At 36.1% G+C, this 12,499-nt stretch overlaps 2 protein-coding genes across 4 annotated transcripts; one reads left to right on the forward strand and one right to left on the reverse strand.

The window, feature by feature from the left end:
* The first annotated feature begins 732 nt into the window (after positions 1-732).
* LOC112785089 (aspartic proteinase 36) lies at positions 733-4,893 on the forward strand. 2 transcript variants are annotated; one of them, XM_072224962.1, is made up of 10 exons: positions 733-1,327; positions 1,551-1,680; positions 1,788-2,051; positions 2,164-2,391; positions 2,778-2,940; positions 3,034-3,107; positions 3,217-3,313; positions 3,720-3,786; positions 4,086-4,157; positions 4,286-4,893. In XM_072224962.1, the coding sequence occupies exons 2-10, from the start codon at positions 1,598-1,600 to the stop codon at positions 4,441-4,443; spliced, it is 1,206 nt and encodes a 401-aa protein (XP_072081063.1). In that variant the 5' UTR covers positions 733-1,327; positions 1,551-1,597; the 3' UTR covers positions 4,444-4,893. The 2 variants fall into 2 exon arrangements, with proteins under 2 accessions (XP_072081063.1, XP_025684296.1); XM_025828511.3 differs by having other exon boundaries at positions 1,801-2,051.
* Positions 4,894-5,350: 457 nt separating this feature from the next.
* On the reverse strand, positions 5,351-11,449 carry LOC112785064 (protein argonaute 5). Of its 2 annotated transcripts, none has more exons than XM_025828497.3 (22): positions 10,399-11,449; positions 10,015-10,250; positions 9,720-9,875; positions 9,499-9,632; positions 9,279-9,385; positions 8,916-9,019; positions 8,672-8,810; positions 8,440-8,556; positions 8,259-8,366; positions 8,103-8,174; positions 7,793-7,915; positions 7,548-7,698; positions 7,351-7,472; positions 7,124-7,261; positions 6,894-7,036; positions 6,750-6,812; positions 6,594-6,657; positions 6,343-6,478; positions 6,116-6,189; positions 5,922-6,016; positions 5,793-5,824; positions 5,351-5,692 (listed from the first exon to the last, which is right to left on the reverse strand). In XM_025828497.3, exons 1-22 carry the CDS (start codon positions 10,789-10,791, stop codon positions 5,529-5,531), a joined length of 2,871 nt encoding a protein of 956 aa, XP_025684282.1. In that variant the 5' UTR covers positions 10,792-11,449; the 3' UTR covers positions 5,351-5,528. The 2 variants fall into 2 exon arrangements, with proteins under 2 accessions (XP_025684282.1, XP_025684266.1); XM_025828481.3 differs by having other exon boundaries at positions 9,279-9,403; positions 10,399-11,243.
* Between the last annotated feature and the right edge of the window lie 1,050 nt (positions 11,450-12,499).

A 12,499-nucleotide genomic window follows, 5' to 3' on the forward strand; every position in this document is an offset into this window, starting at 1 on the left:
TAAGACCTTATTTGACCAATGGAGAACTTATTTTATTGGTTTAAAATGTGAAATTTGACTTGATACATCTTTTAAATTGAAACCTAGCTAATTATATGTTTTAAAAATAAAGAGGCTTGGTTTGGTCCGAAGTCAACTAAATTTTTTAAATATTATGGTTACAAAATATAAAATAAAATTATATAATTGGGGTGTTTGAGTGCTATTATGTAATTGGAATACTACAAAAAAATTATAAAAATATAAATAAAATATTAGTTTGTAAGTTTTTATGTATTAATATATTGAAAAAAATAAATCTTTTTTTTAATGTTTTTGGGTCATCTTTGGCTAAATTCTTTGTGTAGTTATTTTGATTATTTTGTATTTGAAAGACTAAAAAATTGTGTCGAAATTAAACAAAAACATTACATATACAAAAAAAGGTTAATTTTTTTATCAAAGATAGGAGACTCGAACACGTAACTTTTTAATTGAGTATAAAGAGATTATGCTATTTGAATTATAATTCATTGGCACAAAAAAAGAGTTAGTTACTAAATTAATTAATATATACTAATTTTTTGTGTATGTAATATTTTTTAATATTTGTTGATTTGTAATATACATCCAACACTGCAAATGAAGTGCTAATATAATACTAAGCATCACTTATTTTATTTAAAAAAAGAAATAGGAGTATTTTAATTGTGACAGAGTGTTATATAAAAAGCAGGCATTATACGTAATCCAATTGATGAGTCTGTTTTGGAACTGGCAGTTGCCAACTTCCAACTTGGACTTTGCAATTTCGAATCCTCTCTCTCTCTCTCTCTCTCTCTCTCTCTCTCTCTCTCTCTCTCTCTCTCTCTCTCTCTCTCTCTCTCTCTCTCTCTCTCTCTCCTACTGTTTCTGTATCTCCAAAAATTACGATCATGAATCCAACCAAAAATAACAACCACCTCCTTAACGATAACGTTAACCTTTGTTCTCTTTTACTCTTTGTTCTTATATTCTAGCCTCTCTCTCTCTCTCTCTCTCTCTCTCTCTCTCTCTCTCTCTCTTTTGCTTTTTCCCCTCTCTTATTCTTATTCTTTCGCCAACAACCGACACTCATGCCTGCCGCACTTCTCTTCTCCGCCGTACTGCTGCTTCTTCTAGCTCCGGCGGTGTGGGCTTCTCCGGTGACTCTCCCGCTCGAGCGAGCTTTTCCGACGAACCATGGAGTGGAGTTGAGCCAGCTCAAAGCATGGGACTCTGTCAGACATCGAAGGCTGTTGCAGCAAACAACAACTACCTATGTTGTCGATTTCCCTGTTAGGGGCACCTTCGATCCATCCCAAGTCGGGTAATTTCTCCAATTTCACTTCCAAATTTGCTTCATTTCTTCTGTTACTCAGTTACTCTCATCGGTCTTTGTCAAAGAAGATTCTTTTAATTTAAAATGCAAAATTAAAGTTTTTCGTTTAGTTCTTTTTGTTATTATCACTTCTCAATTTTTCTTGTTGTAATGGTAGCAGAGTGAATTGTTTATTTATTAGCTTGTTCAATCAAAATTTGGGTTGTTGCAGGCTTTACTATACAAAGGTGAGGTTGGGTTCTCCTCCAAGGGAGTTTCATGTGCAGATTGACACTGGCAGTGATGTTCTCTGGGTTAGTTGTGGTTCCTGCAATGGTTGCCCTGAGACAAGTGGACTTCAAGTAAGTTCAGTTTTGACTCATTTGAAACATTAAGTTCAATGCCAATATAAATGTTACAGTAGGTCCAATATAATGCTAGGACTTGTCAATGTTATCATTGTTGGTAGAATTTTGTTGCAGATTCAGCTCAATTATTTCGACCCGGGGAGTTCATCAACATCCTCATTGATCTCTTGTTTGGACCAAAGGTGTAGGAGTGGAGAGGAGTCCTCGGATACGAGCTGTTCTACTCAGAGCAACCAATGCACTTACACATTCCAGTATGGAGATGGTAGTGGGACTTCAGGCTATTATGTATCAGACTTGATGCATTTTGCAAGTATTTTCGAGGGATCCGTGACAGCAAATTCTTCTACGCCTATAGTTTTTGGGTGAGAAATCAAGTGCCTCGAATAGTTGAAAGCAGCATTCCTTAATTTATCCCCCAGTGTTTATTAGTTTAAACAAGGAAATAATTACTTTGTATGTTGTGGTATGGAGCAGTTGTAGCAATCTACAGACTGGGGAATTGACTAAGTCTGATAGAGCGATCGATGGAATATTTGGATTTGGGCAGCAGGAAATGTCTGTCATCTCCCAGCTCTCCTCGCAAGGAATAGCCCCGAGAGTGTTCTCGCATTGCCTGAAGGGTGATAATAGTGGTGGGGGGATATTGGTACTCGGAGATATTGTGGAACCAAACATAATTTATAGTCCACTTGTTCCATCACAGTAAGTTCTTTCATTGGTATTAAAATCTTGATTTTTTGGTTTCTTTATATCACTTGCTTTTTTGGTGTATGTTAAGTACTATATAAATGCTGTTGGTTGTATGAATTCTTGGATAATGGAGCATAGATTGATGGCTTTAATGAAATTTTAGTACAATCTTTATCATTTAGGTTATGAATTTGACTTGAAGATTGAAATTCTTCCTCATATGCTGGCTTCTATTGAAGCTTAAACTCAATCGATAATATGCATCCTTAAATATCATACAGAAGTTCAATTAGAATTCTGTATTTTAAGAATATCACTGCTAAAACAATTGAAATGATCTCTAGAAGGAATCTTCTTTGAGAAAAGAAATTAGACTAATTGCTTGGAAAATTTTTCAGGCCTCATTACAATTTAAATCTGCAGAGCATCTCTGTCAATGGTCAACCATTGCCAATTGATCCTACAGTTTTTGCTACATCAAGCAACAGAGGTACCATTATAGATTCTGGAACAACTTTGGCATACCTTGCCGAAGAGGCTTACAACCCGTTTGTCAATGCGGTGAGTTTCAATGGGATCATTTCCTTTTGTCCAATTTGTCAATGGTCGATATTGCTTCGAAACTCTGTGTAAATGACAACGTTGTTCATGCAGATTGTAGCTGCAGTTCCACCATCTGTACGCACTGTTCTTTCCAAGGGAAGTCCGTGCTTCTTAATATCCAGCAGGTTATGTTTGCAGATATTTTATGGTGGTTTTTTTTAATTACAATCTTTTTCTCCTGATTGGATGCTGAAAATTCAAGGATCTTGACACTCTCTTTCTCTAATTTTTCAGTGTTTCCGACACATTTCCTCAAGTAAGTCTGAATTTTGCCGGTGGTGCATCTTTGGTTCTAAGACCACAGGACTACCTCATACAACAGAATCCTATTGTAAGAACTTGTTTTACAAAGACAACTTTTTTCATAGTTGGTGTGAATTATATTTGACAATTGATGAGGATTCATCATCAATTAGTCTGATTCTTTTCTTTCCTTCCACTTGTTTGCCACTTAAAGGATGGTTTCAAAACTTTGCCACTCTTTATAAAGGTGTGTCATGTGCCTGCTACTTTATTATTCAATTTCCATGAAAACTTCTTAAATAGAATAACTTCTTGTGGGGGAAAGAAAAACATCTCTTTTAATTCCACCACCACCACCATCAAATCGACTTTTATCGTAGGGGAAAGTCTTAGGACTCACTCCAGAGCATCATCACAGTGAAACATAGACATGGTTTAAGGCATTAACTACCTTCATGCTTATTCCTCATAATGATGTATCTTATGTATACAAGGTTGATGGAGCAGTGTGGTGTATTGGCTTTCAAAAAATCCCAGGTGAAGGCATAACAATTCTAGGAGGTATAATGATAGTTTGAAACTTTCTTAAGTCCTACAATAATGCTGTTTTATTTGTTGATATCTTGAATCTTTAAAAAGCTTTATTTAGAATGAAAATGTGCCATATTGATAAGCTTTTTCTTACCCACAAACTATGCATAATCAAATTATGAATATGTTTCTACACACAACATGCCAGAATATCAATTAAAAAAACATACTCTTCTTCATAAATAGTTGTTTATCATCAAGTTAGTGATCCTTGTTATTTCTTCTCTTCAATGCTAAGACCCTGATAACACTACATTCTTTTCTTACAGACCTTGTATTAAAAGATAAAATTTTTATCTATGATCTTGCTCATCAGCGCATTGGGTGGACTAACTATGACTGTAAGTTACAGCTACACTACTCAGACACTTTATTGATGTGGCGCTATATAATTGAATGTTTAAAAAAAAAACGAGCATGGGATGCTAGTTTTGAAGCCAATATATGATTGTTTTTAAAAATTCTATAGGTTCGTTGTCCGTTAACGTCACTGCATCAACGGGGGGAGGAAGAAGTGAATTTGTGAATGCAGGAGAGCTAAGTGGAAGCACTTCTTTACAAGATGGACCTCACAAGTTGATACACATTGGGGTCATGGCTTTCTTCTTATACCTTCTAGTTTTGTAGCATTTGAGAATTGTAACTAATATCTTCTTTTCTTTTTGGCCTTGTATATGTATATGCCCTAAGATGTGGCAATCGGCAAGATCACATATTAGGGAATGCATAGTGAAAATTTCACGTAATTTAGTCGTGTAGATTCTCACCGTTGATTAGGAAGGTGGTTAAAATTTTGATTCCACTGGAAATTCTAATTCATAGTGAAAATCTACACGATTAAATCATGTAAAGCTTTCCAAATTAGAAGATCTATCCTCAGTTTCTCACACATCATTATTTGGGTTGTCACTTGTGCAATAGGCTTGATTTTTTAGCTTCAGGTGCCTGCTTAGTTATGTCACAGCTCTTTATTTAGAGCCCTGTGGAATCAAATTGTTCCCCGGGGTTCTTTTTATTCTTCTTTGGGGGTAGCATTGTAAATTCACAGGTGGTTAATATTGAGTTGTAGTTACAACATATGCACACATTTGTACATTTTTTCGGTTGCTGCATTTTGCATCACTTTCATTTTATTTTTGTATTGTATTTTTTATTAGTCAGCATAAAATGATTGTTGAAAATGGCTTAGTGCCATGCTAGAGTATATCTCAAAATATGTTATGTTCAGTATACAAAATATCTGCATGGTAATTATATCCTGTAGTTTCTTGACAATTAAAATATTACTGCTTTGACATTGTTATTTATTGAGGGCATTGTTATTTACGAAAATGATGGTGTATTAAAACGGCATTGCTGATTTTCAAGTTCACTGGCACAAGAGTAACCTATTGGGTGTATATTGTATACAAAGATTAAATATTATACGGCTTAAAATAATAACAACGAACATATAATGTTACCTGTGACATAATTGTTTAATAACTTAGCTTGGTGTAACCATAAATTATATGTGCATTGGGGAAGAAAGCAATTGTTTCCAATTATATGTGATTTTCTACTAAACTTTTATTCCCATAATGAGTTCTTAATATAATCCTAAATCCATGCAGTTTTATAACCCAAATACACGTAATAAAATCCATTTTTTCGTACTTTAAGAGTAGCTTAACTTGTTGCCTGAGAACTGATAAATCAACTAGAGGCGCATTTCAGCAATAAAACATGACTTCCTTGACATTGTCCTTGACTGCAGGCAAGTCTAACATCACTCTACCGCCGCCGCCCCTACTCGCAGAATCCCCTTCTGACATTTCACCTTCGATGTAGTAGCGAGCTCGAAAAGCAGCTAAGTGCGCATAATATGCAGGAGGAACTGCAAACAATAATCAATTTGTTTTTATTAAAATGATGATGATGACGGTAAAAGAATGATCAAAGGATTAGAGCTACATAGCAAATAGAGAGGATCTAACCTATTGATACTGAACGAGTGCACCTGGCATACCTGAATGTATTATAATAATAACAACGGTATAAGAATAAACGGATATACAAACCAAACAAATCGACTATAGGAAAGATGTTTGAGTGACGAAAATTACGTGTAACATAAGTTATTAGTCAAAGTCTGGAATCCATCAGCAGTGAAGTTGTTTTCATCAAACAGCATATGATAATGAGTAGGTCGACTGGTTCCCTGAGTCATAATTTTTCAATGATTAAATAAAATTGTAATAAATGAAATGCGTAATTGAATAATAACCCATAGCTGAGTCAAGCACAAAGTGATTATTACTTGAATTCCAGCATGACTGTTGAGGTAAAAATCGTGCTCCCAAGGGTGGCAAATTTTGGTGTCCACAACAGTACCTTTTAAAGGATTATACATAAAAATAATACTCTTAGTACAATGCAGAGCGTATAGAAATCCAATGTAACACATGGACATCATGTCGAAGGACATGAACCCAATTTGGTACAAAATAATCAAATGACAAAGTTCTTTCGGTGAAAATGTGAAACCTGGCAGTATATTTCCACTTTTGTCAGTTTGATCCCGTCTTCTGTGATCAGCAGGGAAGAAGCGAGTGTGATGTCGTTTCTGAACGACGACAAATGTAACTCGGGGCTGATAACCTGCTTGCAAGGAGGCGCAAGCCTGGGAATAACAAAAATTGTTACACACATACAACACGTGTATTTTGAAAAATACAAGTAAAAGAATACTAGTCACTTAGGTTATTGCAGCAAAAAATTTCTTCAGCAAGCCACACCTGTCTTATTGCATCCATCTCATGAAGCAAAACTTGACTGAACTGTCCCTCACTGACTCCATCTCTGCCAATGCAGGAATTGATATAATCAATCAAACGTTTTTAAAAAAATGATCATTGAATTATATTACATGTTTTGTTGAGACAGAATCCAACCTGTAGAATATAATCCTGTCAGGCTTCCGATTTGTTTTTTTGTAAAAGGCCATGAGCAGCTCCCTGTGAAAAAATTAAATGAGATTATCAATCAAGTTTCCCTCAAAAGTGGAAATGGAATTGCACGTTTATAATCACACTTACCTGATCATTCCACCAGGCACAATTCCCTTATTCGGAACCACAGTAGTTTTATAAAGATCCTGAATGATTTCTTGACGGTGCATCTGGGCAGAAACAATTGCTCTGTACTGTGTGACCAGAGGCCAATCTATGGATCCCACAACCTACAAAAATAATACACAGTAGAAAAAAAAGCTCCAGTATAAAACTTCAGTAAGGGAGGGAGAGAGAGAGAGAGACAAGTTGCTTACTGCAGCAATAGAGGGAGCTGAGTCTTCCCCTGGTTGTGGATGTGTTACATCAGCTCCTAAGATTAAAGTTGGCATATCAGATAAAAAGGGAATGTTATGGAGATCTGCATCACGTAACACCAGGTTTTTTCCACCAACCTGGACAATCAACAATTGCAAATTTATAATTTTGAAGCAATACAAAAAATTTATAGAAACAATACAGAGCTCCACATTTTTCAGGTTACCTTGACATTTATCTTGAGAGAAACATTTTCAAGATACTGCTTCTTCATCTGATAAGCATGATTTGGTAGACAGCACTGAGACACTATTCCTAGTTCTGTTTCACATTTCCGCTTTATTGTTCCTACAAGGAAACCAGTAAACAATGAAGAAACAAATCTTATAACTTGGATTTTGATTTGGGGTACACAGAACTTACCATAAGACCCCTTTGAGTCGGGTAAAATTATTATCAAAAGGTCAAGGTTCTTCCCCGTCTTCTTACACTTATCATGAAGTTCAGCAAGAGCTCTCTCTATTGCATTGGGTTGTGCTGAAATTATAGGAATTAGAGGCTCTCTCTTGAAAATCTGTCCAAATAAAAATTGATAAAACAATGTTGTTATGTTAAAATGCTCGTAAATCATGCAAAATAATCATGCAAGTATCTAAAGTATATCATACCATTCCCTTACTAACACACATGCTGATCAATTCAGCACAAAACTGAGATGGCACATCTCTGTTCACTCTTCTAGAAAAATTGATACAAGTCCAGTGTTGCACTGTCCCACCACCATACATTTTCTATAAAATATAGAAATATAAGAAAATGAAATAAGAAAATATAAAAAAAAAATAATATTGTAAAGTAAAATAATATTCAACTTAATTAAAATAGTTGGCAAAGTAATTAATGTTAAATTGCAAATCAGTCATTATACTAAGTACAAAACACCCATTAAAATGAAACTTTTCACATTCATGTGCTAACCTTATTAATCATATTCCATGCACCCATCTGTGGGTTAACCATTTTTTCTTTTCCACTGTCATGATATTTCAGCTGCAAGAAAAGTAAAAACATCAGTTAATAAAGAGGAAGAAAAGCTACAAAATTATCTCAATTCTCAAGTAGGAATGCATATACCATTGGAGGTTGCAAGACTCGAGCATCAACCAATGGCAGATCCGCCGCTACACTAATCCCAAATTCCCGAGCATATTTGTCATTGTTAAAATTGTTCTGCCTGGCAATCTGATAGGTAACAAAATGCTGAATATTTGTGCACACCATCACATGACAATGATACAATACAATACAAAGCTACCTGTTTGATGTAGTTTTCCCTTTCTTGAGGACGCTGACAATTTGCCTTCAGAAGTGCAGTTACCTGAGTCTCAGTTAATCTCTTGGTATACCTCTGTCCAGAAGCAATCGAACAAACCTACAGCAAAATTAAAAAAAAAAAAGTAACCAGAAATGAAGACTATATAACAATGAACAGCATGCAAGTGTATAAACAATTAGTGTAAACAAGAGTATTAGTAAAAGAGATAAACCTCCATAGGCAAATAGGCAGGTTTTGCATCACTTCCAGCTTGGATAGCAGGAAGATTCAGATATCTCAATTGAATACCATATTTCTCATGAAAGTATTGAACAACTGATTTTTTTGTTGCATTGTCATCAAGAGTGAACCTAAGATGCAATAAAGTACAGAGACCAATAGTCAGTCATTACATTTAACGGCGAAAGTCAACAAAGATAATGGTACAAATTGAGTCATAATGAAAAACTGCTTACATTAACTCATATAAGGGCTCCTTTGAGATTCCAGTAACCTTGTAGCCTCTAATATTCTCATTGTTGCGAACTTCTACCTTGATCCCTCTTAAAGCTTTCTTAATCTAAATTCCCAGGCAAATAACAGATATAAGAGACAGTTCACAGTGAAAGAACAACAAATTTCTTGTGGAATATCACAGTTTGTTTCAGTTTCCCTCCGGTCTATTTTCACATACTCAAGTTATAGTACTCTATAGTCTATAGAAAACCAAATTTATGTAAAATGCCATTTAGGAAACAAACTTATATCCTGTGTATCTGTCTCCCAAGGAATTTTGCAAACTCGATGATTACAACAGAAAAAGTCCAATAATGAAATACCTTAACACGATCTTGGTCAGACAGACGCCTAGACAAGTCAAGATTAAAGTGTTTCTCAACAAAGTCAGTAACAAGAATTGGTTCATAGTAGGACCTTGCTGACACATCTGCAGAATAAGGATAGTCTGTTGTCACAGTAAGTTATTTAATGCACTTAGCATCAACAAGACCAAGAACAGCATGTAAACAAACTACTAAAAAGGGAAATAAGAAGCAAAACCAATATTAAGCGAAAGTCCCATCTGAGTGGGGCGAAGACTTTGATAATAACCCCTCCAGTATTCTATCCCACCACCAAGCGACCCTTGTTGCCCCAGCAATGGCGAAAAAAACGATCTCCCCGAAATATTATACCTACATACAGAACCAAAAAACACATACTATAGAACCTTTTGAGCTACAGAAATGGGAATGCAACACCAAAGATAGAGTGAAACCCACTTTTCGGATGGCAACGCACGCAAGGCAACATCAAGAGCTTGTATGGTATCTTGTGGAGTTTCCCGCTGCTGGCATCTAAGGAACTGGATAAGATTCTGAAGTTCCACCTTCGCAGCAAATCGGATCGTAATTTTAAACTCCCTTTCGCGTTTTTTGCTGCTCCATAAAAATAAAATGTGAAAAGAAAAACACAGAAAAACAAATAACTAGTTAGCATTTTCATAACATACATTCTCTACAACGATGAAATGAGCTGAAATATATAGTCAACAAAGTTTTCTAAGCACACACAAACCTGGCCGAACCAGAAGCAGAAGCAGAAGCAGCAGAAGAACCTTTGCGATCATCATCGGAAAGCTTGATGACGAAGTCCTGCGACTCAAACGGTAGCCGTCCAGCAGTGTAGAGGTTCTTATTACCGTCAAAAGCTGGAATGCGATTCCCGAGGTTCGTCTTAAGATACTTCGTCACCAGTAGGTTCACCAGAATTCTTCTAATGCTCTTAGCAGTTACCTCAGGAGTGATAGCAACCTGAAGAAACCAAATTAATTTTATGCATATTAATTCATGACACATTACATTAATTTCAAAATTCAACTCAGGCAAACAGAGTGAGAAAGAGTAAAGAGATTCAGAAAAGAGAAAAAATGGAAGAGAACTTTGAGAAGATTTTACTCACGTCGTAGTGGTGGAGATCACGATCAGCAACTTGAACCAGGAAGTGGTTCGCGCGAACCTGAATCTTCTGTCCAAGTGTTCCAAAACCTGGCCGTCTCGGAATCCGCAGTGCCTTCGACGACGACAGCGGCGCCGCCTGCTGCAATGCGAGCTTCTCAACGCCGGCAGTCACCGCCTCTGGCGCCATCGAGCTCGACGAGGAAGCAGAAGCAACAGCAGCGAGAGGAGGAGTCGAGGTGGACGAACCGATCGCCGGTCCCGGCGCAGCAGGAGGTGCAAATGGCACTGACGGACGAACAGCAGGAACGGATTGCGCCGGACCAGGTCCACGACCACGGCCGCGGCCTCTTCCGGCGGCGGAATCAGATGGAGAAGGTTTGTTACGATGGGACATTGTCGGAGAAGAAGGAAATGAAGGAAGGGGAAGCGGTTATAGAGATAGAGAGTGTAGGTGGCGAGTGGTTAGTAGTGACGATTGTGTGTTTTTATAGAGCGCACGGTTTTGGTGACAGAAGAGTCACACTAAACCGTACGAAACCGAAGAAACAGGGACGAGTGCTGTAGTGGCGAAGTTGGAAAACTTTTTGCTCCTGCTCTTATTTTATTTTCTTTTTATTTTCCCTCCCTCTCTTTTCCCTAGTGATAATGATTCAGTCGAATAAAATCAATAAATCGAAAATCAAAAATCAAAGTTACTAATTAGTAATTAGTATATAATTCGACATTGGTAGCAATAATTATTATTATATTTAAATTTGGTTGTGTGTGTTGGTATTATTATTATATATGTTGAGGGGAATGTCACCTAACGGTGATGGCGAAGAAGGTGCACGCTCCCTGAGAAGTGAATGGCGTGTGGAGCAAGCTGAATAATAAACGAAGGGTGTAGTGAGAAGCGCGTGAGGTAAATGGATGAGGAAAATCAAGACAAAAACAGAAAACCGATAACATGAGCACATCAGGCGGCGGAGACGAGTGATTGCTTTAACATTTATTTCTGATTTTTTCAAATTCCTCAATCGTTTACACTTAACAGTTAAACACAACACTGCGGCCCCTGAGCTCCAGCTCCACCAATTTATATGGATTCCATGTTTCCATACAAAATTGAAACGAAAAACACAGGTCAACTTCTTCTAAGATTATAAGGTTGATGAACCCGAAAAATGATAATTTTATAGATTCCATTAAATATTTGTATTTGTTTTCTTAACACAAAAATGTTCTGTGCATGATTGTAAAAATTACGATATTACTTTTCTTAAGTGTTACAACACTTATTAGTTATTACTGTAATTAAATATTTTATTTTCTTTGAAAAAATATGTTTTTAAGCAAATAAAAAACGGGGGCCCATGGATGGAGTTGAAGAATAGAAACAAATTCCCATGCGCCGGATGCGCGTCCGTATAGTTGACAACTTCGTTAAGAAGGCATTGGCGTTTGAAGTTTGATTTTGGAAGCTTCGAAGAGAGAGAGATCGAGAGGCTGCTTAGTGCTTACATGGCAACTCCTTAATTTCATTGCTTTTTCATGGAAGCTCAAAAGAAAAGCCAAACTTGAACGTCAACAGACGTTCTACTTTTTCTTTTTTGATCATTATTCTATCCTGTTTGGGGAGGGAAGGTATTCCTTAATTCTGAGTATAATACATTTTAATTAAGGACTTTTTGTGAATAGAGATAAATATTTTAAGATTGACGAAAAATATTTTTAAAATGATACAATCATTAGGTACAGGATCACTTTGAAAAATAATATTTACACAAATTTTTATGCACATATTTTTTTCTATAAAAGACAATTGTTTTATGTTTTCATTTTTTATCAATTATTTTTAACACACAACACAAAAAATTATGTATATAGCATTACTCGATCCCATTATAATATGTTTAATATGAAAGTCATTAAAATTTCACTTTCTCTTTCAATTTGTTGTCCTCTTTATATTACTTTATGCGATTTAAAATTCCATTTTTATATCTTGAAATTAAAAAAAAAAACAATTCGCTCCTATTTTTTATATTTCCACACGTTTGTGAAGTCATCATTGTAAAGTAACCTTGCGTCACGAGTCACAACCCAATAACCCGATTAAA

This window comes from Arachis hypogaea, chromosome 3, assembly GCF_003086295.3.
Source record: "Arachis hypogaea cultivar Tifrunner chromosome 3, arahy.Tifrunner.gnm2.J5K5, whole genome shotgun sequence".
Taxonomy (NCBI): Eukaryota; Viridiplantae; Streptophyta; class Magnoliopsida; order Fabales; family Fabaceae; genus Arachis; species Arachis hypogaea.